Raw genomic sequence first — 25,569 nt, 5'->3', positions numbered from 1 at the left:
ATTTTGCTTAAGACAGTTCCCTCCTCTATTCTGAACTTCCTCATGACATCCTCCACCTTCTCCCTTTCTCTGCCTATTTTTCTATTCAGTTTAATGCATTTCTGTACCATGCTCTTTGTGAATGTGAATATGGTCTATCTTCTTTTATCAGGTTCGAATGAAAGTGAGATTAATGGGATGTCTTCCTTTCCTCCATGTTGGTATATTTTTTTATCTCATTCACCTCTATTACATGATACTGAATTCTCTCCCTTCCACCTGGCATAGTTTCTTTATTATTCTTGAAGACTTTATATCTCTGAGAGGGCAACTGTTTATTCTCCCCTTATTAGCACTAAAGAATTCATCATCACATAAGCCTTTCCAAGAGATCAAAAGTTTATATTTCTCTCTCTCTTTCAATCTCTCTTATATTTCAAAGTGTCTGGCCTTTTTATCAGGAATACTTGGACATATATACATTTTCACTAAAAATTCATTTCACCCCTTTGAGATTATACTTAATTTTACTGGTTATTTTTGGTTATAAATTTTCATCTTTTACAATGCTGAATACCAAGCTCTACTACCCAAAAAAATGGCAACTGCCAAATCTTGTGAGGTACTGATAGTGGTTTCTAAGTATTTTAATTACTAACTTTATGGCTGTTTGGAGTATTTTTGCTTTGACCAATGAGCTCTGTATTTTGTCCATGAGGTTTCTGAGTTTTCAGGAGGAGGTAAGAGAAAAGTTTCTTACTATGGTCTAGTTAATGTTGGGGCAGGGGGAAAGGTATAATATAAGTTCACAGGGTTTTCTGAAAAGTAGGACTGGTCTTTTGGGAAGCCCATAATTAACTAAGGAGTAGAAATCTTAATTACACTTCACTGGGATGGAGAAAGGAGGACAACAAATCTTTTGGTCATCTGGTTGGCATGGGGTGGGGGAGGGGGAGGATGACATGGTGACCCCTTTACTGGGGTCTGGTACTAGTAATAGGAAGTTAGATAACATGAAAAGGCAGGAGGAAAAGAGGCGATACATAATTATAGTGGAGTGAAAAATTAATGTGTTATACTCAAGGTAATATGAATATATCCAAAATGAATATGCCTAGGGCCCCAGAGCTAGCAGAAGTTCCCACAACCTGATTTGCTAACAGCCAAGAGACTATTGTTCCACTGATTTAGCCATGGGTTACCTATTGACAGGGAACATCTATATCAGACAGGATTTTTCATGGGGGCCTTGGCTGAGGCCGAAGCCTAAACTTTGTCACTCTTTGTGGGTATTAGTCAGGGCTCCTAGATTCTTTTCCCTAACCTACCCTTGCTACCTTTTAAATAAATATTGAAACTCCTGAAAAGCAGTCAGATCTAACTATTAGGATATGAGGGGACCAGATAGAGGGATTTTGGAGAGAGAGGGTCTGCATTTGATTGAGCTAAGCCAAGTCTCAATCACCCGACATTCCCTCTCTCTCAAGCAAGTCTGGGTCAGAGGAAATTCACCTCAGGAAGCAAAGTGAAGCTGAATTTGTAGCAAACCATCATTCTCTCCTTGAGGTGTTGTTTCTCTCTGACACAGTTGCTGTGTAACCTCTTTATCACACAAACTAAGCTGATCCAGCTTAGGGGGCCCAGAAAGGGAACTTGTTCCCTAAGTTTTATAGAAGCTACTCTTCCAGACCAAGTCACAGAAAACAGTTTTGGTCACCAGTTACATCCAGAAATGGAGCAGAGAGAGACATCCATTTTGTCTTGGAGGGAAGGCATCCTGTTAGGTCAAGTCGCATTAAACTTTGATCCATCTTTCAGGGGCTTCCCAATTTACTTTTTACAACATTTGTAATCATAAGCTTCTTCAGGTGATTTCTTTCAATATTTTTCTGTTCTATGTCTTTTTTTCCCCCAAGACACATGGTAGAATTTATATGTTATTTCTTAATTGTTGAAAAAATCTGAGTAAAGCTAACTCTTATTTACTGCTCAGTCATATAGTCGTCATTTTTATGCAGATTACTGAGAAATCTATAAATCTAGTCCTAATTTCAATTCATAAAGTCAACCTTCAAATATGTAAAGACAGTTAAGTTTTCTCATTTCTAGACTAAAACAATAACTAATTCCTTTAACTGATAATCATATCACATAATATCAAGGATCTTGACTATTTATTCTCTTCTAGATATTCTTTAGCTTATCAACATTTTCTTTAGAAAATAATACTCAACATGTGGTCTGACAAGTACAGCAAAACTATTATCTCCCCAGTCCTGGAACTTATGCATCTCTTAATATAGCTTAAAAATATCTTGGTTCTGTGTTTCTGACTATCTGATAGATATTTTCCAAGTAGTATCTTGATAGTAACTCAAATTCAAAATGTCCAAAAGGGACTTATCTTCTTAAACTCCCTCCACTGAAAATTTTCTTCTTTCTATTGTATTTAATTAAATTAGAAACCTCAAATCCTTATTTTATTCGTTCTAATTACTCTTCTGCCTATATCCAGTTGTTAAGTCTAACTGATTCTCTATTCACATCATCTCTTGCAGCTATTATCTTTTCTCTATTGGCAATGCTACTCCCTTAGTACAGGCCTTATAATATATTATAATATTCTAATGGTTACTCTGCTTCCAGGTTCTCCCCTCTCCAGACTTCATAGAATGCTGAGATACTCATAAGGCAGAGGTCTGATCATGTCATTTTTATTTTTATTTTTTGCTGAAAAACTTTAAGTGACTCACTATTGCCTTGAGGTCAAAATTTTCTACCAGTACTGCTTTTCTATTTCTTTCACATCATCCCTCTTTATTCTTTATATTGCCTCCAAATTGGACTACTAATTGTTCCATGAACTTAATATGTCATTTTCTATCTCTGTATTCACAAAGGACATCTTCCATGCTTAAAATACACTCCTTTCTCATTGTTGCCTTTCGAAATTCTTATTTCCAGTCAAAGCTCAATTCACTTGCCATCTTCTCAAGACAGTCACCCTGCCACCAGCACTCAAAATGTTATTCCACTCTTCAAATATTCCAAGAATATTGTGTGGATTATCCATGTATTCCTATCTTATATTTACAATAACATTAATCATATTTATTGATCTTGAAGTTTTATTTCCTGTAAAATTTAAGCTCCTTGAGAATAGGAAAAATTTTAGTTGTCTAAAACCTACCATGATGCTTTATGCACAGTATGGGCTTTAGAAATGTTTGCTGAAGGACAGAACTTATAGAGATTAAAAGGAATATGGGTATTGTCCTCAACTTGCTTTATGTCACTGTAGAAACTGTCTGTGTTATATGTCACTATTAACTTCTATAATACCTTGATCTAAGATTTTGTTCATTCATGAAAGGAGAGGAAAATGTGCTTTATTATTTTATTGAAGGATATATTCAATAATTCTAGGAATTTTATCAGTGAATTGTAAATGAAATATAAAACACTATCAATAATATATTGCTTGAGTAGACAGAAGTTGCAGTATATTTTGGCAGTAAGATTTTATTTTGTGCTTTATTATTTTATTGAAGGATATATTCAATAATTCTAGGAATTTTATCAGTGAATTGTAAATGAAATATAAAACATTATCAATAGTATATTGCTTGAGTAGATAGAAGTTGCAGTATATTTTGGCAGTAAGATTTATTTTATTTTATAATGTTTGGCAAAAGTATATTCCTAGAAGGATTATCTAATAACTTTTGTGTTTGGTTGTAAAAGAATCTGTACTAGAAACACAAATGATCAGTCAGGATTAAATGAATTCAAGTTAGGATGCAGGCTTTGATTAAAAAATGAAATTACAATGTTAATGTTAAATTTATACATTAAAAATTGTGACTGGTGTTCTAATGCATTACAGTTTTGATATGAGCAAATGTGGGAAGGTTATTAAAAAGTCTGTGACATTTTAAGAATTGTGAAGGCAATTTGAAAATCAGCATAGCACAGTAACCTAGTCTTTTGATTATTTTCAGGCTAAGTCATCTTTATCTGCAATTCAATTCACTCACATTATTATTTGAAAATAGAATACATATTTTAAAATATAACTTAAGGGCCAATAAAACTGTTTTCCCAATTTAACCCCCAAATCTTAAAGCTCTTTAAAAAAAAATAAGGTCTTACATAATTTACATATTTGTTAGATGTTCCCAATGGAGACTTTTATAGGAATTGCTTCTTGTGATTGTTTTAGGCTATAAACTATGAACTAATTAGTTAAAAAGCTTTTAATCATGTCTAGATAATTTAAAACTAGAAAAAATGTGCATTTAAGATAATAGATGATACTCACTCAGTAAAGTATTACTTGGGAAATAGACATTACCTGGAATTAAGTCTTCTCTGCTGTCTTTAGCAAGAATAACAGCATGTTCTGAAACTTCAGCTGCCTCCCTTTGCACAATCTGACGTAAACAAGCTAGGACTGCTCTTCTCAGTAACAAGTAGGAGCTACAGAGATTCACCTAAAAATATCCAATACACAAAGCATAAGTAGGCTTAAATTCTTGGAGGTACTACCAAGGTCTGAATAAGTATTATGTTTGATCCCCTCTTTGACTTTAACAAATTCTACCACTACTGTGTTAAACATAAGAATGTGGCATCTGATATTCCCTAAGACTACAATGCTAATTTTCCTATTATTTATAATTTTTGGAAGCAGCTTTAGAAATTGTGTATACAATGTATGATAAGTATATAATAATCAGAATATCAAAACTACAATTTGGAAAAGCAGAACAAATTCAAGTGAATGATAGTTTAAAATAGCAAAGAACTCACATGACTAATAGAAAAAAAGAGATAAGAAACAAATTATTTGCTCTTTATATAGTAGTCATGATATTTTTGTTCTTGTACAGGATATATAATATTTACCTGCCCTGATATTTGTTCATCCCAATAGTGTCTAAGTATTTTTTAGAAAGACTCTAATAGACAAGCTCATTTCTGTTTAAGGTATTTTGTATATGTCTAATACATATCATTCAGAAATGAGCAATTAATTTTAAAACAGATGTTAAGTTAGTGTGATGTAAATGCATTTTCAAAGAAAAGCAGAGGCATTTTTATCCCCAAACCACAATAAGACTATATTTTTTCAAAGAGGAAAAGGTCAGGTAGTTAGATATAGCAACAACTTTGTGACTAGCTTCCAAATATTTCCCCTTCAACATCTAAATAACTGAATTTCTTCTTCTTTTTTTTTTAAACCCTTACCTTCTGCCCAAGGCAGAAGAGTGGTAAGGGCTAGGCAATGGGGGTCAAGTGACTTGCCCAGGGTCACACAGCTGGGAAGTGTCTAAGGCCAAATTTGAACCCACGACCTCCATCTCTAGGCCTGACTCTCAATCCACTAAGCCACCCAGCTGCCCCTTTATAACTGAATTTCTTATTCTTTATTGTGTAAGACAATTTAAGCATTATTTATGGGTCTAGTAAATAACGCAGAATAATTTCAATACATTTTAATTTACCAATTCGAATTCCAAGATTTCCAGTAACAGGAAAAGATTTTAATTTGAGTGATTCCATGAGTGGAGGGAACAGAGTAAAAAGAGTAATACTTATAAAATTTACTTTAATATAACCAGAGTACTCATAGATTAAAAACAGTTAAAATGTCCCTTTGAATAATGGTTCCCAAAGCAAAATTTAGGAACTGGTAGCATAATTCTTGCAGAGTACCACAAGGAATGCTGTTGGGTTAAAGATGGAAAATAGGAATAGGTTGGGTAAATTAGTTGTTGAGAGTATCGGGCTTTGTGAAGGGGGAAAGAATATGAGACAGTAAGTATTTCTTGGGGAAAAAATTGTTTCAGATTGGTAGAGGTATAAGGCATGGCATTACTGGCTCAGACTCAAAAAGAGAGAAAATAATTGTAAAGAATATTTAAAGGGGAGACCATTAAAATGAAAGTACTTCTTCAAAATTATCAGAAGGGAACTGATAGAATAAAGTACTCCACCAGAGTGAATTTTCTCTTGCAGAAAAAACTTGAACTATTACCATGCCCATCATCTATATTAAATATGTCAAGGATATGAATTCATGAGCTAATGAAAATGTTAAAACACAAATGGAACAACACTTTTCAGGCCCAGGATTATTTATGCACTTAAGAAAATATATTTTAAATCTTTAAAATGATCTCACAACATTAGTGGTAAGTTATTTTAAATCGATTTTTTAAGCATATAAGCAAGACCAATACAGTGCTTATTTAAGCTGGTCACACATTTTCCCAGTAAGGGCATGCTTAAAATGACTGCCAACTAATCAGAAAAGAACACCCCAAATCAGGATGCCACATGAGGCAAATCAGGCTTCGTATTGCTATGTCATTCTCTAGCATTTAAAGTGGGAAAAGGAAGAAAAGGGGCTAAGGCAAACAAAGCAAGCAAAATACATAAATTAAACTACAACTGCATTTCCTTTTTGCAATGAATACATAAAGTCAAACTGATGCAAAATTAAATAGATAAAAAGAACAAATGTACCAGCTAGACAAAGTTGGAAAGGTTTCTTTAGGGTGCCATGAAACAAATATCATAGAGCATGCTACACATATATTGCATTTTGCATTAACGATTAGTTGAACAAAGATGCCAATAAAAACAAGAACAATTACAACAAAAACCCAACACAGACAGCACTTCACACTCTCCAAAAACCAAGAGTCAAGGGTCAGGGACCTACCAACACAGAATTATCCAACAAGATCTCCTGCACAAAAACAAATGACAAACTGGTCATGACAAAACCAAAAGATAAACACCAGGATGATGTTGACAATATTGAGAACAAATATTGTTGAATATCATTCAGATTTACTTAGCCACATTTCAAAAATATCCCACAAATTATTTATTCAGATTTCACCATATTAAAAGGTAAAAGATCTTGAAAATGCTCAACTAAGTAGAAACTTGAATAATGCAAAATAAATTTACCAAATTAATAGAAAAATATAGAAGAACTATGTATTTACAAAGTTTTAATTTCTGGGTGAAGCCTCATTATCTAAAACAGACGAAAAAAAATTTCTTTTGTGCGAATTTTGTACAAATGTGCCAGAATATCTAGCAAATGATATATAAATATCATTTCATAAATCTCAGCCCTTACCTTCTGCCTTAGAACCAACAATGGTTGTAAGTAAGTTGTAAGAGTAGTAAGGGCTAGGCAATGGGGGTTAAGTGACTTGCCCAGGATCACATAGGTAGGAAGTGTCTGAGGCCAAATTTGAACCCAGGACCTCCTGTCTCTAGTTCTGGCTCTCAATCCACTAAGCCACTCAGCCACCCCCTCTAGCAAGTGAGATATATTATGGTTTGTGTAATCAAGAGTTAATTATAGATTTATTAAAATTAAAAGCAGAATTTTAAAATTAAATGTTGACTATCTAGTAGAGCTAGGTAAAATTCACGACGGAGGTTAAATATTATCCACTTAGAAGGATATTTTCTCTCATAGTGAATGGAATGTATTCTGTATACATAGTTAGACCCAAAACAAATATAAAACATAAAAATCTTCACAGAATCACAGACTTTCAAAGTTAGAAGGGACTTCAATGGCTGCCTAGTCCCTCCTGTATTCCCAAGAGGACTACCACTTTGACATAGTAAGTGAGCCATTTCATGAAGACTTATAAGGAAGAAAGAAAACTCACTATCTCCCAAGGCAGCACATTTTAGTTTTTGGACATCTCTAACTGCTGGAAGTTTTTTCTGACATCAAATCTAAATTTTCACCTCTGTAATTTCCACTCATTGCTTCTAGTTCTGCCTGTTAGGAGACAAGTGGGACAAGTATAATCTCTCTTTCACATGACAAAAATAAAACCTGAAACTAACGCCTATCAACAAGAAAATAATTAATTCCAGCTGATATCACTAATAATTTTGTTATATCACAAACATAACTTGAAAATTAGAAATTCTACTATCAATCATAACTCAATTGAAAACCACAATAACAAACTAAAGAATAATCTTTAAGAATACATAATGATTAAAAATTAATGTTGTAGTAAAATATTTGGACACAATTTCTGAAAATGTAAGAAAAATTCTGAAGTTAAAAAAAGAGAAGAATTGTAATTGAGCATTTAAACTTTCAACTTATGGTAAAAATTTGGCCATGTCAGTAGTCTCTTTATTTTTTCTTAGTATATTTTTTCTCTATCTGGAAAACGTCAAAGAAGAATTAGAGTGTAAACTCACTAATGACAAAGATTGTGGTTTATTTGTCTATTTTATATGACACTTTTGCATATAGCTATATAAACTAAATTGAAAATAACTGGGTTTGATTGGTCCTTGTTTACCAAAATACTTGGTCTAACTATGCATTTCTGAATTGCCTCCACTATGTTAAGGAATTCAAGTGGCAAATTTAAAAGGATATTATAATAGTTCATAAACTCAACCCATTTCAATTAAAGATTTTTTATTAAGCACCTACTATATGTAAGATACTGTGATAGGCTGTTAGTAGACAAAAACAAAATTCTGAAAGACAATATCTAAAAAGCCCAAAGAGTTAGTGTAAATTCTCTGCTGTGATTCAACATTCAAATATAAGATAGTGTGGAGAGGAAGAGAGAACTAACAATGAGGGGAAAGTTCTCCTAAAAAAGAGAGTCCATTCCAGTAATCCAGTGAAAAGAAATGGAGGTGAAACACAGAATGTTAAGGTTGGCAAATAAGTTATTTTAACGGGGGCAGAAAAATATATGTAAAGGTGTAATATAAATTTTCAGAGAAAGGCAGGGTAGAACTATATCATAAATGCATTAAATATTAGGCTTTATATTTTATATAATATACTAGAGGTTACAAGGAATTGCTATTTGTTCTTGAGTTGAAGAGTGACACCTGTGCTTTCATAAGACTATTTTGGTCACTATTGGAAGGAAAAGCTGGAGAAGGTAAAGACTAGAAGCAGAGTGTCAAACTGGGAATTTCTTGTAGTAGTATAGGAAAAAAGAGATAAGCCTGAACTACAAGTATATCCAAGTGGGAAGAGTATCATGACAATATATGGAGGAGAGATTACATAAAGTAGGAGACTAGACAATAGTGTCAAAAATTGCAAAATGATCAAGAAGAATATGGACTAAAAAAAGTCATGATATTAAGCAATTAAGAGATTTTTTTAAAAACCTTGGGGAGAGCAGTCACAGAAGAACAGTGATCAAAAGTAGAAATGGAGAAGTGAGTGGTTGGTCAGGATGAGGATCCAATGGGAATAGATAACCTGATTTCATTGTGTTTGGATATAAAAGAGTGGAATATCTTGATATGGTGGCAGGGTGAAAAGAAAGGTTTTTTGTTTGTTTATTTAAGGATAGGTGAGATAAGAGTGTGTTTGTGAGCTGCAGGGAAGAAGTTAAAAAATAAGAACAAAGATGAGAGAAAGGGGGTGACTGGTAAGTTCCTGGAGAAGATGAGAAAGAATAGGGTTGGCCAAGACAAAGAATAGAACTAGTTCATCACTAGAGACTGGCTCAAAAGAGAAAGGAATAGATGATAAAGAAGGGTTTTGAACTATAAAATGGGAGATAAAGTTGCCAGCAATTGATGAAGTGATGAACTCTATTTTCTTAGTAAAGTAGGAGGCAAAGAACACTGCTGAAAGGGAGATATATTAAGTTTGAGGTAACAAAGAAGGTTTGAAATATCCACTATGAAGAGTATAATAAAGAGTCAATCAGGGAACAATAAAAGGCCTGTCCTGCAACATTTAAGGCCTAATTGATAATAGATGATGTAAAATTTTAGTGCATCTAGGCAGCATAATTTCGTCTAATGGAATTTATTATTTTATTTTATTTTATTTTATTTTATTTTATTTTATTTTTTAAACCCTTATCTTCCATCTTGGGTATTGGTTCCAAGGCAGAAGAGTAGTAAGGGCTAGGCAATGGGGGTCAAGTGACTTGCCCTGGGTCACACAGCTGGGAAATGGCTGAGGCAAGATTTGAACTTAGGACCTGCTGTCTCTAGGCCTGGATCTCAATCCACTAAACTACCTATCTGCCCCTTGTAATAGATTTTAGCAGCTTAAAAGTAGGATTAAAAAAAAAAAAAAGCAAATCAGAGGGTAATTTAGAGTTGGAGTTTGGAAAAAAAAAGAAGGTTCTCTCATGCTTTTCAAGTAAAAGGATGGCACTATTCCTAATCAATGCCCAAATAAAATAAAATCAAAATAAGCAGACGATGACTATTGATCAATACTATTCTAAGAATGGAGTTTGTAAATGGTTTTTCAAATGTGAAAAGATAGGACAGTTTTATGTCTATGGTGACTCTTCAAGTAAAATAAAGTCCTATTTGCATATGATTAGTTTTTCTGAGTTGTTTGGCTGAAGCAATAAAGAGTCTGACTTTTTTAATACGGTTTGCTCCCAAACTTAAACCAGAGTTCTACCTGAATGTTTTATCATAATGTCTAGTTAATCCCTATATCAGTAAAACACAAGCTATGTTTTATATAAGTGGAAAATATTTTAAATATGGGTTTAATTACTGATTCTAAGTCAGTAGGACCAACTTATCTAAGTCTAGACAGATTTATCAGCATAAGGTAATGATTTGCTTTGGTCATTGCAGCTTACAAGAAGGTAACAACTAAGGCAGAAAGGAACTGTGATCTCTTGGTAGAGGAGATGCCCATGTCAGTCTGGTTGCTGAAATATAAGCACTGCTATAAAAACTGGTGTAAGAAGAAATGAATGAAACTGAAATATTATAATCAATGGGAACAATTAGCACAATTCAAAGAAGTAATTTGGTTTGTAGGAAGAGGGACATATGTCCAAATTAAACTCAATATCAAAACCTGAAGTCAGGGAAAAAGGTTCCAGTTCCAACCAGAAATAGTTGTGGAATGTTAGTTACTTTTACTTCCTCTGTTACTTTATCTGTAAAATTAAAGTCCTGAACTAGAGAGATGTATTCTAAGGGTCCTGACAACTCTAAAATTCTATGTTTTACTTTTAACTTCAAATTCACAGATTTGTTAAAGAATATAAAACTAAACATATTTCTTATTCTGAGGTTAAACCAAATTAAGTCTGATTAATTGACAAGTTTTCATGTAATAAATTTTTTTAACATGAAACCAAAATTCAAAGCAAATTAGGATATGAATAATATCCAACACCTTTTTTTATTCCTTTAAAGAATAGTACTATCTGATTATTCCCCGTGTATTGTTATAACAGATATGCTATGAAAGCATACTCAGAAACCTAATAAAATTATTTTTTGTTGAGAATGACATATAACTTATTTTTAATAAGAGTTTATATTTTTATATTGCTTTAATATTAACAAAAACTTAAAACAAATTTGTGAAGTGGGTATTGTAAATACTATCATCTCTAATTCAGAGATTAAGAAACTGAGGCTAAAAATTGTGGTATATGTTGGTGATGGAATACTATTGTGCTAAAAGGAATAATAAAGTGGAGGAGTTCCATGGAGACTGGAACAACCTCCAGGAAGTGATGCAGAGTGAGAGGAGCAGAACCAGGAGAACATTGTACACAGAGACTAATACACTGTGGTATAATCAAACGTAATGGACTTCTCCATTAGTGGCGGTGTAATGTCCCTGAACAATTTGCAGGGATCTAGGAGAAAAAAACACTATTCATAAGCAAAGGATAAACTATGGGAGTAGAAACACTGAGGAAAAGCAGCTGCCTGAATACAGTGGTTGAGGGGACATGACAGAGGAGAGACTCTAAATGAACACTCTAATGCAAATATTATCAACATAGCAATGGGTTCAAATCAAGAAAACATGTAATGCCCAGTCGGCTATGGGGGGTGGGGGGGAGGAAAAGAAAATGATCTATGTCTTTAATGAATAATGCTTGGAAATGATCAAATTAAAAAAAAAAAAGAAGCTGAGGCTAAGACAGGCTGTGACTTAGTCTAGCTAATAGTCTGATGTTTTCTGACTTTAAGACAAGTGATCTTTGAACAAGTATCACACTTCATACATATTTGTAGACTTAGTATACTGCCCTGTACCTGGTAGCCACTTGACACATATCTGGTTAGTGAATGAATATTTAAAATATTTGGCTTAATGATCTCTTAAGCCCTGAGCTTCTGAGCACAAGATGGAAAGCATGATTTAAAAAAATGGACTAATATAATTTAAGATAGATATGAATACTTAAAATGATTTAGGATAAATTTTATAAAATTTCAAAGAACCAAATGGTACATTTAAAATTGTATACTTACACACAGGCAGCTGACAAGACTAGATAAGTTGACATAACGTGGAGCAAACATATGAAGCTGCTGAAGACAAGAGATGGCTTGAGCTTGAACAAGACAATCTGGGTTATCCTGCATCACTGCACATCCCAAGAGACAGGATGTTCGTAAGGCAGAAACTGCAGTACTGTTACCTAAAATGAAAAGAGAAAACTTAGTAATTGGGTCCATAATGTTTCAAGTTATGCCACTTCATTATTAAGATGCACAAAAAGGAGAAATTCATTTATTTCTATCTTAAAAGAATAATATTCTTGAAGTAAATTTTATTCTATAAAATTTGTAGATGTTATTTGGTTTATAAAAATACTAAATTACTCAGGAAATAAGAGGCCGATTCAATAGGATATCAACAGTCAAAACCAATGTAACTAAAATCAGAAGGGTAGCAACAAATTGGGAAACAATCTTCAAAAAACCTCTGACAAAGGTTTAATTACTCAAATTTACAAAGAGCTAAATCAATTGTAAAAAAAATCAAGCCATTCTCCAGTTGATAAATGGGCAAGGGACATGAACAGGCAGTTCTCAGATAAAGAAATCAAAACTATTAATAAGCACATGAAAAAGTGTTCTAACATCTCTTATAATTAGAGAGACACAAATCAAAACAACTCTGAGGTATCACCTCACACTTAGCAGATTGGCTAACATGATAACAAAGGAAAGTAATGAATGCTGGAGGGGATGTGGCAAAGTAGGGACACTAATTCATTGCTGGTGGAGTTGTGAATTGATCCAGCCATTCTGGAGGGCAATTTGGAACTATGCCCAAAGGGTGATAAAAGACTGTCTGCCCTTTGATCCAGCTATAGCACTGCTGGATTTGTACCCCAAAGAGACAATAAGTAAAAAGATTTGTTCAAGAATATTCATAGCTGCGCTCTTTGTGGTGGCCAAAAATTGGAAAATGAGGGGATGCCCTTCAACTGGGGAATGGCTGAACAAATTGTGGTATCTGTTGGTGATGGAATACTATTGTGCTCAAAGGAATAATAAAGTGGAGGAATTCCATGGGAACTGGAACGACCTCCAAGAAGTTATGCAGAGCGAAAGGAGCAGAACCAGGAAATCATTATACACAGAGACTGATATACTGTGGTACAATTGAAGGTAATGGACTTCTCCATTAGTGGCAATGCAATGTCCCTGAACAATCTGCAGGGATCTAAAAAACACTATCCACAAGCAGAAGATAAACTGTGGGAGTAAAAACACCGATGAAAAGCAACTGCTTGACTACAGAGGTGGAGGGGATATGACTGAGGAGAGACTCTAAATGAACACTCTAATGCAAATACCAACAACATGGAAATGGGTTTGAATCAAGAACACATGTGATACCCATTGGAATTGCGCGTAGGCTATGGGAGAGGTGGTGGGAGTGGGGGGAAGGAAGAAAAGAAAATGATCTTTGTTTCCAATGAATAATGTTTGGAAATGACCAAATATAAAAAAAAAAACCTTACATAAAAAATGTTAAATGCATCACTTTCAGATCATAATGGAATAAAAGTTACATTAAGTAGTAAAAAAAAAAAGATATCAACAGTCAAGTACCAGAAGGTCACATCAAAATTTTTTTCTGGACAGTTGGGGATGGATTAGCAGATAACCTTAGCACTGAGTTGTTAGCAAATATACTACATTAGTTGAAAGGTATTTTCTACTACTAAAACTTCATACCTCTGGTTTTAAACAGACTGAAATGAATATATTAGTTTTGGGGGACCCATTCATTTATTTCTCATTTGGATGCTTTCTCACATTACATTATTGTTAAAAATTTGCAATAGTTTACATGATTCTCCAAAAGGTAAAAGAGAACATTGCAAAACAAGCAATCCAATATTTTACTATACAATGTATTGATTTTTTAAAAAATTCCAATTATCACTTTCTTATGAACTAATCATTTAAAAAGTAGCTATTCAAACCTTGCAACTCTGGACCCAATGTGGTGATAAGTGCATTCAAACATCTTCCAAGACTTTGGTGAACTTCAGCATGAGTAGGTGGAACAGTCAACAACAACATTAGTATAAGAGAGAGGGTAGATTCCACATGTACATGGTATAGTGGACCAGAAGAATCAATTATCAGTGATAGAGAATGCAGGGCCCATGTCTAAGAAGTTAGAAGAAAAAAAACTGTTATAACAAAGAACATAATGTTTTTTAAGAAATTGTAGTAATGTTAAATAATAGATCAAATACCTGTTTTAAAGAAATAGATTCCCTAAAAGCTCCTTATCCCCACATCTATCATGAACAACATATATAAATTTGAAAATGAAATTCCAGGCTATTTTCTTCCTCAGGCAATCTCATCACCAAAAGCTCTTTCAGTCAATGTGCAGGCAAGCTCTGGGTTATTAGGATCTCATAGTAAAATGCAGAAAAGTTAAGTGCTAGTGCCAGATAAACTGGGTATACAGGTGATATCTTTCTTTCTGATGTCAAATGCTTCTTTAAAAACTCCTTAGGAATTATCTATTATATGCTTTTGATCATTATCACATGTTACTTGAACCTGTGATGGGAACAGTCTCCCTTTATTTTCATCTTGCTCTATGAATTATCTGCTATTGAAAACTTATCCAACACTTGTAGGATGGTGTAGATGGATCTTAGTTTATGCTCAACTTTCTCCCTATGGCCTTTGACCAGTAGTATCTTATTATAGGTACTTTTTGTTCAATGCTGAAAATTATTCCAAGCTGACACCTGCCCTCTAAACATATCTTTGCAGGCCACAGAGAGCAGGTTACACTCTTCATGAGAGAGCTTGGTCCACTGCTTGGCTATTGCCGTTGTGCAGGTTTGCCTTGTGGATTGTCTTAGCCTTCTCTGTAGCGAACACATATTGTTGATGGGATTAGGGACAGTGGCAGCAGCATGAACAGGGCTCTGAAGAACAGGAGCAGCAAAAAGGGTGCAGGTGGGAGAAAATCAACCTACATCAGGAGTCCTTGAAATCTTGCTGCAATCACCACTAGTTTGATAAATGCTATGCCCAAGCACTGAAAGGGAGGCTAGAGTGAACAGTAGCTCATGGCTCCAGCTTTCAACTATCCCCTTTTCTGTTCTGTTTCCCTTCTAGCAGTTTACTATTCTTCAGAACAAAAGTCTGACATAAAATATTTATATTACCATAAAATCAACTAGTGTTCCAAAAATAATTTGTATAAAGGGTAAATGCTATCTTTATGACACTGAAAAATTTGGATCCTTTTATAAAATTAATCAACCAAAGTTATTAAATAAGTGTCCACTCTGTGCCTGGTAGACATTTATTAAATTGACTGTGTAAGAGAGTAGAGAGAAAAGAATTCAAAATAATCTCTGATTTTGAAGAGATTAAAATTTAGAAGAACAGATGAAACAATGCAAAGTAATATGTCATTAACTGCTGGATTAATATAGACTATACATATTTTAATACTTTCAGGAATGGCAGGCTGGAATAAGGAAAATTTCAGAAATGGTAGGTAGGACCTGAGAGCAGATAAGAATTGGTAGCAAAGAAAAGAGCATAATAAGAAAGCGAAAGAAAGCACCAGAGGCAGGAATCAAAATGACATTTATGCAGGGAAGGCAATGGATATCAGATAGAATTGAAATCTGACATGATAGGAAACAAAAGTAAATAATTATGGTAGGGTTATTTGATAATAAAAATTAAAAATCAGACTGGGAGTTTTGATTTGATTCAAAAGGCAATCGGAATTCATTATGAAGTTTTTAAGCAGATAACATTATGTGTTTTAGAAAAGTCTTTTAGAAAGACTAATTTGCAAGAGGGATTTGAATGGGAAGAAACTGAGAAAGAAGTCAGGTATGACAATATAGTAGTAATTCAGGGATGAAATAGTATGGGTTTAGACTTAATAATGGTAACATTAGAAAGTAAGAGAAGAATCTGAGAAATATTTTTGAAGGAATAATTAATGGCTTCATGGCTGTGCTGAAAAGACAAGCAAAAGAGAAAAGAAAAAAAGAGTTAAGAAAGTTATCAGTGTTTTAACTTGGAAATGGAGACAATAGTGTATCATGAATAAAAAATGGTAAAGGGGGCAGCTGGGTGGCTCAGTGGATTGAAAACCAGGTCCAGAGATTGGAGGTGCTGGGTTCAAATCTGACCTCAGACAATTCCTAGCTGTGTGACCCTGGGCAAGTCACTACCCCCCCCCCCCCATTGCCTAGCCCTTAATACTCTTCTGCTTGGAACCAATACCCAGTATTGATTCCAGGTAAGGGTTAAAAAAAATGGTAAGATACAAAGTAGGCTAAGATTTTGGGGAAAATAAGTTTGATATGAATTTGAGATTTTGAAAAAAAAAAGAACTAATCAAGGCTAGAAATGGCTTTGTAAATCAATACAGAAAAAGATTTTTTATAAATTGTTAATTCCTAAAGAAAGAAAAATCTCTTATAACACCTATAAAATGCATGTTTCTGATGAAGGTATCAAATTAAGTACCTTACCCGTACATCAGGAGAAGTCCCGTCCTGTGACAAAGTGTAAAGGATTCCAATGCAAGCATTCAAGTGCTGAGAAGACCCCACTCCTCCTAAATATCTATGCAGGGATCCCAGAGCCAAAGAATGTCCTGTTCTGGTTACTACATCCCTAGCTGATTTCAGTCTATTTAATGGGAAAAATAAAAATAAATTTTTTAATAAAAGGGAATACAATTATATTGTCATGTTAAATTTCCTGAATAACTATAATCAGTTATGAAACTAGAACTATTATTACAGTTGGGTAATAACATATTCAGAAATTTTAACTATATGAAGAGTAATAATTTAAAATGAATTACACTTAATGATTCATTATGAATAGCTCTATTGTCATTCAGGTGAAAGTATACTAAAACTTTAGTTCAAGTGCATCTGTAGGCACGTTTCTATGTTTTAAGATAGTAGTTATTATGCTATAACATTCAATGAACACTTTATAAATTTCTTAGATAATTGTACTTCATACAAAAGCAAAAAAGCCTGTATCATCAGCAAATTTATTACTCACTCAATTCAGACACATATGTTATACTGAAGAAAGAAGTGATGCAGGAAATATGATCTGAATGGCATTCTATTTTGAAATACTTTCATTAAACAAGGTATATTATTGTTTTATTTTATGAAATTCAATTTTATTTTTAGTTGAGTTCTCTCTTGTCCATCTCTCTACTAACCACGGAGACAACAAGAAAAATAAAAAGTGCTACAAATATGTATAATTAAGCAAAACAAATTTCCATATTAGTAATGTCCACCAAAAAAAGAAAATATGCTTTAATCAATATTTACTCTGAGTTTTTCAGCTTTATATCTGGAGGTAAATAGTATGTTATTTCATAAATCTCATTTTATAAGCCCTTAGAAACTGTCACTGCTCATTATGTTGTTCAGAGTTCCTGTCTTTCAAATTGGTTTTCTTGATATTATTTTTATTACATAAATTGTTCTTCCAGTTCCATTCATCTCACTTTGCACCAGTTCCTACAAGTCTTCCTAAGTTTTTTAAAGTCATCTCCATCATCATTTCTTATAGCACAATAGTATTGTGTTCTGCCATTTCACAGTTTATGGATACTCCCTTAGTTTATAGTTCTTTGCCAGTATAAAAAGTGCTACAAATATTTTTGTATACATAGGTCCTTATCTTCTATTTTTGATCTTCTAAGGATATAGACCTAGTAGTAGTAGTCTCTCAGTAACCAAGGATGATGATTGTCTTTGTGCGTTTTCATCTGTGATGTAGATGAGTGTGCACAAAGACACTTGTGCGTGAAGGAGATTTAAGTGGAAAAGTCGATGCACAGAGACAGTCCCACTCTCTCGGTGTTGGAAGACTGGGTCCAGTGGCACGAAAAGTCATTACACCCGGAGACTTCCTCAGCTGCATTGGATGGCCGTGTTGTCCTTTGTGCTCCAACACGCCCTAAGCACTCCACAGTGCTTTGCTGCGTCGCCATCTCAGCCGTTGAGCCATCTCAGCAATTGAACCTTCTTATTGGTTTCTTCCGCCTGTTCTGCTGAAACAGTCTTCACATGCTGGGTGAGCAAAGCCCTGGTTCACCAGGGGTCGAGGACCCGATGGCTACTCTCACAAGGTTTAGCCGGCCTGTCAAAGCCGTTGCCCGGGGTGTGGCCGCTGCCGAATGCTAGCAGCTACTGGGAGCCACAAGTGAGAGCTGGGTGTCAGGTGAGGGTCAGAGGTTGGAGAGCTGCCCTAGGAGGGCACGACAAGCCCTCCATACCAGAGGTACTACCCCTCCCTGAGCACCCCATACACCCCCCTAGTAGTAGTAGTAACCTAGTAGTAGTATCACTGGGTTAAAGGGTACGCAAGGTTTCACAGTTTTTTGGGTATAGTTCCAAACTCTTTTCTGGAATGGTTGGACCAGTTCAAAGCTCCATTAATTGTTTTTCTCAAAGCCCCTCCAGCATTTGTCATTTCTCATTTTTGTTAACTTTGCCAATATGTTGGGATAAGGTAAAACCTTAAGATTTGTTTTAATCCACCTTTTTCTTATTATTAATGAATTAGATGGCTTTTTCATATGGATCTTGATAGTTTGGATTATTCCCTGAAAACTTCCTAAACACACGCACACATAACTTGCTTTTCACTCTGAGTCTTTCATGAGATAGGTATCTTGTTTCATTATTAGTCCTTTGGAATTATGGATATCATTGTATAAAATTGTTCTTGTTCTTTTCTCTTCACTTTGTATCAGTTGGTACAAGTATTCTCAGGTTCCTATGAAACTATGCTCTTCATCGTTTCGTTAAGAAAAATAGTATTCCATCACATTCATATACCATAACTTGTTCATTAATTTTCCAGCTGACAGTTATCCCTTCAGATTCCCATGTCATCTCAAAAAAAAAAGGTATAAATATTTTTATTCATTCTTAAAGTTTGCTTTGCTTAGGACTAACCCCTCCATGAATTTGCCATCTCTCTAATTCTCCTTTTTCCCTATTTCCCTGTAGAGTGAAATGTATTTCTATACCCAACTCTATGTATGTAAACTCTCCTGATTATGTGAGTTAATTTTCCCTACCTTTCCTTTTCTTCCTCCTCCTCTCTTCCCATTCTTGGCTTAAGATCAAGACATAACAGAACCATTTCAAGTTCTAAGTGAACTCCCTGTATGAACATTAATGATGACAGATTTTGCTAGGATCATGTTTCATCTCCTCATATTTTAATGGAATCAATTTATCCATATTTAGTCCTTTACCATTGTTCATTCATGTTGATCTTTTTTTTCCTTTTAAGTCCTTACCTTCTGTATAAGAATCATAGTATGTAATGTTACCAAGGTGGAAGTAGGTAAGGGCTAGGCAATGGGGATTAAGTGACTTGACCAGGGTCACATAGCCAGGAAGTGTCTAGGAAGTGTCTGAGGTCAGATTTGGACCCAGAATCTCTGCTTTCTAGGCCTGGCTTTCTAACCACTTAACTACATAGCTGCCCCTGTTTATTTTTATATTTCTCTTCATGCCTGTGAATGTTCAAATGTTTGAATTTCAACATTTCTCCATGGTTCTGGTCAGTCCATCAGGAATGTTTGGAAGTTCTCTATTTCCTCAGAGATCTGTTTCCACCTACCTGTAACATCATATTCAGTTTTGCCAGGTAAGTTATTTTTGGCAGTAAGCTGATATCCTTTGCCTTCTAGAATGTCACATAGCAAGTTATCCATTCCTTTATAGTAGTGGCTGCTAAATTATATGAGATTCTGTGGTTCTTTGGTAGTTGAATTCTGTCTTTTTAACTACTTGAAGTATTTTCTTTGACCTGGAAGTTCTGGATTTTTATTAATGTTCCTGGGAGTTTGCATTTTTGTGTTTCTTCCAAGAGGTAAGAGATTAATTATTTCTATTTCCAGTTTGTTCTGTGGTTCTAAGAGATTTGGGCAGTTTTCTTCGAAGATTTAGGTGGTAGATCAATATCTCACCCTACACCAAGATAAACTCAGAATGGGTGAATGACTTGAACATAAAGAAGAAAACTATAAATAAATTAGGTGAACACAGAACAGTATACTTGTCAGATCTTTGGGAAAGGAAAGATTTTAAGACTCATCAAGAGTTAGAAAAAAATACCAAATGCAAAATAAATAATTTTGATTATATTAAATTAAAAAGGGTTTTTTTTGTATAAACAAAACCAATGCAATAAAAATTGGAAGGGAAATTGGGAAACAATCTTTATAACAAAAGCCTCTGACAAAGATCTAATCACTAAAATTTATAGGGAGCTAAATCAATTGTACAAAAAATCAAGCTATTCCCCAACTGGGCAAGAGACATGAATAGGTAATTTTCAGATAAAGAAATCGAAACTATTAATAAGCACATGAAAAAGTGTTTTAAATCTCTTATAATCAGAGAAATGCAAATCAAAACAACTCTGAGGTATCACCTCACACCTAGCAGATTGGCTAACATGACAGCAAAGGAAAGTAATGAATGCTGGAGGGGATGTGGCAAAGTGGGGACATTAATTCATTGCTGGTGGAGTTGTGAATTGATCCAACCATTCTGGAGGGCAATTTGGAACTATGCCCAAAGGGCACTAAAAGACTGTCTGCCCTTTGATCCAATCATAGCACTGCTGGGTTTGTACCCCAAGGAGATAATAAGGAAAAAGACTTGTACACGAATATTCATAGCCTCACTGCTTGTGGTGGCAAAAAAAAAAATTGGAAAATGAGGGGATGCCCTTCCATTTGGGAATGGGTGAACAAATTGTGGTATATGCTGGTAATGGAATACTATTGTGCTCAAAGGAATAATAAAGTAGAGGAATTCCATGTGAACTGGAATGACCTCCAGGAATTGATGCAGAGTGAGAGGAGCAGAACCAGGAGAACATTGTACACAGAGACTAATACACTGTGGTATAATCAAATGGCATGGACTTCTCTAGTAGTAGTAATGCAATGATCCAGAACTATTTGGAGGGACATATGAGAAAGAACACTATCCACATCTAGAGGAAGAACTGTGGGAAAAGAAACATAGAAGAAAAACAACTGCTTGATCACATGGGTCAATGGGGATATGACTGGGGATGTAGGCTCTAAGTGATCACCCTAATGCAAATATTAATAATATGGAAATAGGTCTTGATCAATGACACATGTTAAACCCAGTAGAATTACGCATCAGAGAAGGGAGGGGGAAGAGAGGAAAAGAATATGAGTCTTGTAACCATGGGAAAATATTCCAAATCATCTTATTAAATAAAATTTTCAAAAAAAAAAAAAAGATTTAGGTGGTACACTAGCCCTGGAGTGAGGAGGACTTGAATTCAAATTCAGCCTTAGACAATTACTAGATGTGTGATCCTGGGAAAGTCATTTAATCCATGGATGTAATAATTTTTCAGTCCAAAACTTGAAATGCTGGCACAAAAATTCTATTGTATCAGAGTGAAAGTATAGCACAAAGCAGCATGCCAAGGCAGGCCCCACCATGGAAACAGGCCTTGGCTGGGAGCATGGGGCAGGGGGTGGGGTGGGGTGGGGGGAAATGTGTGCACCTAAAATAGAAGCAAAGGCTTTCTGAGATCTTTAGCCACAGATGGTAAAGGAGATCAGACAACTGCTAAGAAGGAGATTAAAGAGATCCCTTTGCTAGCACTGGGTGAAAGACTCTTGTCGTGTTGCCCATGATCTCAGGGTGAGGAGGAACATTAGCAGACACCAGGGTTTACAGCCACAGGGGTCCAGAGGATCCTGATCACAGTTCTAAGATGGCAAAGAATATTTATGGTTACTCATAGGCCAGGGTACAGACCTGGAGAGTATTAAACACACTATTAAACATCATATCACTTTGAAAAAACTGAAAGCAGATAGATCCCTGGAGCTAGTTCTAAAGGCAGTTACAAAAAACCCTGAAGCTTGGAACAGTGCTTCCTTCACCATAGTTACAGAGCCCAACTTTAACTGTTTTTTAATTAAAATTTAAAAAAGGCTGGAAAATGAGCAAACAACATTAAAAAAATGAATTTTCAGGGAGTTTGTTGCCTGGCAAGGTTTTACATCTGTTGTGGCAAGGTATTAATTCCTTTTCCAATTCTTTCTTCCAGAACTTTAATTTCTTTCCTATTTTTTTCCCAAAGTGCTTTCATTTCATTTGTAAAAATATTAAAAAAATTTTTTTTCTTGCTTCATCTCTTCTAGGAATTCTAGTCTAATCTTTAAAAATAAACTTCATTGAAGCATAATAGAGTCCACCCCAGGCTCTTATTTTAATTCTTTTTGTTTTAAGTGTGTATCTTGTAGTCAACAGATTGCTGGATTCTGGTTTCTAGTTTCTAAACCACCCTGTTATTGATATTCTTCTGTTCTGTGGATTCATTCCACTCACATTCACAGTTATCACAGAAAATTGTGAATTTCCCTTCATACTTTTTTTCCTCCTTCACCTATGCTTTAAGAGTTTGTTTCACTATTGGCTAATACTTCCCTGAAGCTACCCTCTCTTTAAATCTCTCCCCATTTTTTCTTAATATCTTGTTGTTATTTCCCTATTGGGCAAGATGTATTTCTATAACCAACTGTGTGTATGTGTATTCTTCTTTCCTTTTATCTTTTCAGATTATAGTGCTACCCTCCACTATACTCTTGTGGTAGTACTGACTTTTACTTTCACACTCCATTTATGTAGGATAATTTTTCCCTTTCTTCTTCTTCCTTACTCCCTCTCCCAGGGTTTTAATTTTCTTTACCCTTTCAGTCTTCTTTTGGAATCATCAAAACATAATGGAACCTACTCACTGTCCCTGTCTAGTAAAATTTCTTCTGTAACTCCTGAGGATAGAGATTTGAGGAGTAATATGTACCATTCCTCATATAAGAATACAGACAGTTTAATCTTGTTTAGTCCTTTATGATTGCGCTCTTATGCAAACCTCTTAGTATTCCTTATGATTCCTATGTTTATAAATTATATTTTCTACTCAGCTCTAGTTTTTTCAAGAGGAATGTTTGGAATTCCTTTATTTCATTAAAGATCAATTCTCCCCCCTCGTGGAATTAGTTTTTCTGGTTAAGTAATTCTTAGTTGTAAGTCTAAATCCATTGAAGTATTTTGGGGAAGGTGATTGGTAGAGTCTTTCAATTTCTACTTTCCTCTTCAATTCTAAGAAATCCAGGCATTTGTTTTTTATAATTTCTTGAAATATGATGTTCTGGCTCTTTTTGTGCATGTTCATGGTTTTCAAGTGGTCTGATAATTCTTCAATTATTTTTCCTCAATATTAAAAAAAGGAAGGGGAAAGTAGAGTCACCCAAACACAAGAGGGATAAAACAGCCAAACAAAATGAAGCCCTTCTCCCTACTTCCTACCCCCAATCCCAAGGGTAACCGGCAAAACCGTTAGCAACTAAAGTGAAAAAAAAATGGCAGAACCCCAAGAAGAACTGAGAAGGTTATGAGAAAGGACGTTAAATATTTTCTTATGAGATATTTCACATTTTATTCCTTTTTTTTAGTCCTTTTGTCTTTTACTTTTTCTTGATGTCCTTGAGTCATTTAACTTTTATTTGGTCAAGTCTAATTTTCAATGAGTTATTTTCTTTGTTAAAGTTTAGTACCTCCTTTTCCTCTTTTCATATCTTTCTTCCATTGCTTCCATTTCTTTTTTTTTATTTTTGCCTCTAATACTTTCATTAAGTCCTGCCCCTCCCCCTTATTTTCTGTCTTAGTGACAATTCTAAGACAGAAGGTTAAGAGCTAGGCAAATGGAGTTAAGTGACATGCCCAGAGTCACAAAGTGTCATATTTTAACCCAGGGCTTCCTGACTCCAGGCTTGGTACTATATCTACTGTGCTACCTAATTGTTCCTTTTAATTTAAAAAATTCACTTTTAGCTCCTTTTTTTTCTCCTTCATTTTTTTATTATCATGCCAAACACAATTCCATATTGGTCATTGTTATAAGAGCAAATTCATACATAACAAGAACCCCAAAATAAAACCATAAATACACCAATATGAAAGATGACTCCAACAGTTCTTTCTCTGGAGGTGGATTTTAGCTCCTTTTTAAAGGCTTATTTAACTCTACTATGAATTCTTGCTGGATTTCTATCTAAGCTGCAATTTCCTTGAAGACTTTGCAAGCAATATGTTTTTGAGTCATTGTCTTCTTCTGAATTATGTTTTGAACTTCCTTGTTGCCACAATAGCTATTTATGGTGAGATTCTTTGTTTGCTTTTGCTTCAGTTTGCTTTATAGCTTGACTTTTATGTTAGCAATGGGCTCTGGGTACTTCAGTAATGGAATGTCTGTTTTGAACTTCTGTCCTTTTACATTCTTCTCCTGCTTTCACAGTTCAAATTGGGGACCTGAAGCTTTCAGTGCTCCCAAATTTATGTGATGTGGACAGAGGTCTGCTCATTGCCTTCCTGGTCTGAACTCTGTAAGTTCCAAACTCAAATTGGCATCTGTTGGGAGTTTCAGGGGAATGCTGCTAGTCTCTGACACTATAAACTTACTGGGAGGCTCTGCAAACTTCACTTTGGTCTGTCACTATTGCCTTGATTATTCCACTTTAGGCTTCCATGCCAGGCTAGGGGCTAGAGCCAAGTCCTCACATGGCTGTGGGATCAGAGTCCCATTGCTACACAGCTTCATTTTGCTTCTTGCACTTGTTTACTGTTCCATAAACAACCAGGGCTGACATTGTGACTGCTTCTCTCCACCCTGGATCTATGACCTAGGACTGGTTAGTGGGTGGCAAAGCTGCCAAATGACCTGTACACTATACTAGTTCAGTATCCCTGGGATCTCTTTCTGCCTCAGTTATTTATTTCTTGGCTCTTTAAAAAACACTAAAAACCATTTTGATAAAGGATAAAATTTTGTTTTCATAAAAACATTCAAAGGTAGGAAAGCTAAATGTTATTGCCTATAATTATTGTCAGGACATTTGGTTTAGATGGTATGACTAGCTTAGTCCAAAAAAAAGAACTAGCCGAGGTAAAATTGAAACTAGAAAGTCACTTTCCTCACTCTAAACTTGCTGGGTTTTTTTGCAAGCATATCATTGCTGCTACCTTTCTACTTCAGCTTTATACAATAAAAATCTATTAAAACATTGGGAATATATATAGGTCATTTCTGACTAACAATTACTTTTTTTGAAAGGTTATTTCACAGGCACATTAAGTGAATGTCATAGATACATTCCACATGGATTTGAGCAAGATATAT

At 34.8% G+C, this 25,569-nt stretch overlaps 1 protein-coding gene across 16 annotated transcripts in view; it reads right to left on the bottom strand.

Moving 5' to 3' along the window:
* HEATR5A (HEAT repeat containing 5A) overlaps positions 1 to 25,569 on the bottom strand; it is a 186,207-nt gene that overhangs the window by 43,574 nt on the left and 117,064 nt on the right. For 8 of the 16 annotated variants that reach the window (XM_056810409.1, XM_016427533.2, XM_056810408.1 and 5 more), the window contains exons 19-23: positions 16,803 to 16,962; positions 14,253 to 14,442; positions 12,280 to 12,449; positions 6,710 to 6,736; positions 4,334 to 4,472 (exon numbers count right to left, since the gene is read on the bottom strand). In XM_056810409.1, coding sequence (XP_056666387.1) covers positions 4,334 to 4,472; positions 6,710 to 6,736; positions 12,280 to 12,449; positions 14,253 to 14,442; positions 16,803 to 16,962 — 686 coding nt within the window. The remainder of the gene's footprint in view (positions 1 to 4,333; positions 4,473 to 6,709; positions 6,737 to 12,279; positions 12,450 to 14,252; positions 14,443 to 16,802; positions 16,963 to 25,569) is intronic. The other 8 variants (XM_056810414.1, XM_056810416.1, XM_056810410.1 and 5 more) reach the window with 1 other exon arrangement.

This window comes from Monodelphis domestica, chromosome 1 (assembly GCF_027887165.1).
Source record: "Monodelphis domestica isolate mMonDom1 chromosome 1, mMonDom1.pri, whole genome shotgun sequence".
In the NCBI taxonomy this organism is placed as follows: Eukaryota; Metazoa; Chordata; class Mammalia; order Didelphimorphia; family Didelphidae; genus Monodelphis; species Monodelphis domestica.
Note: the sequence above shows the minus strand (reverse complement) of the source record. Positions and strands in the feature narration are given on the sequence as shown.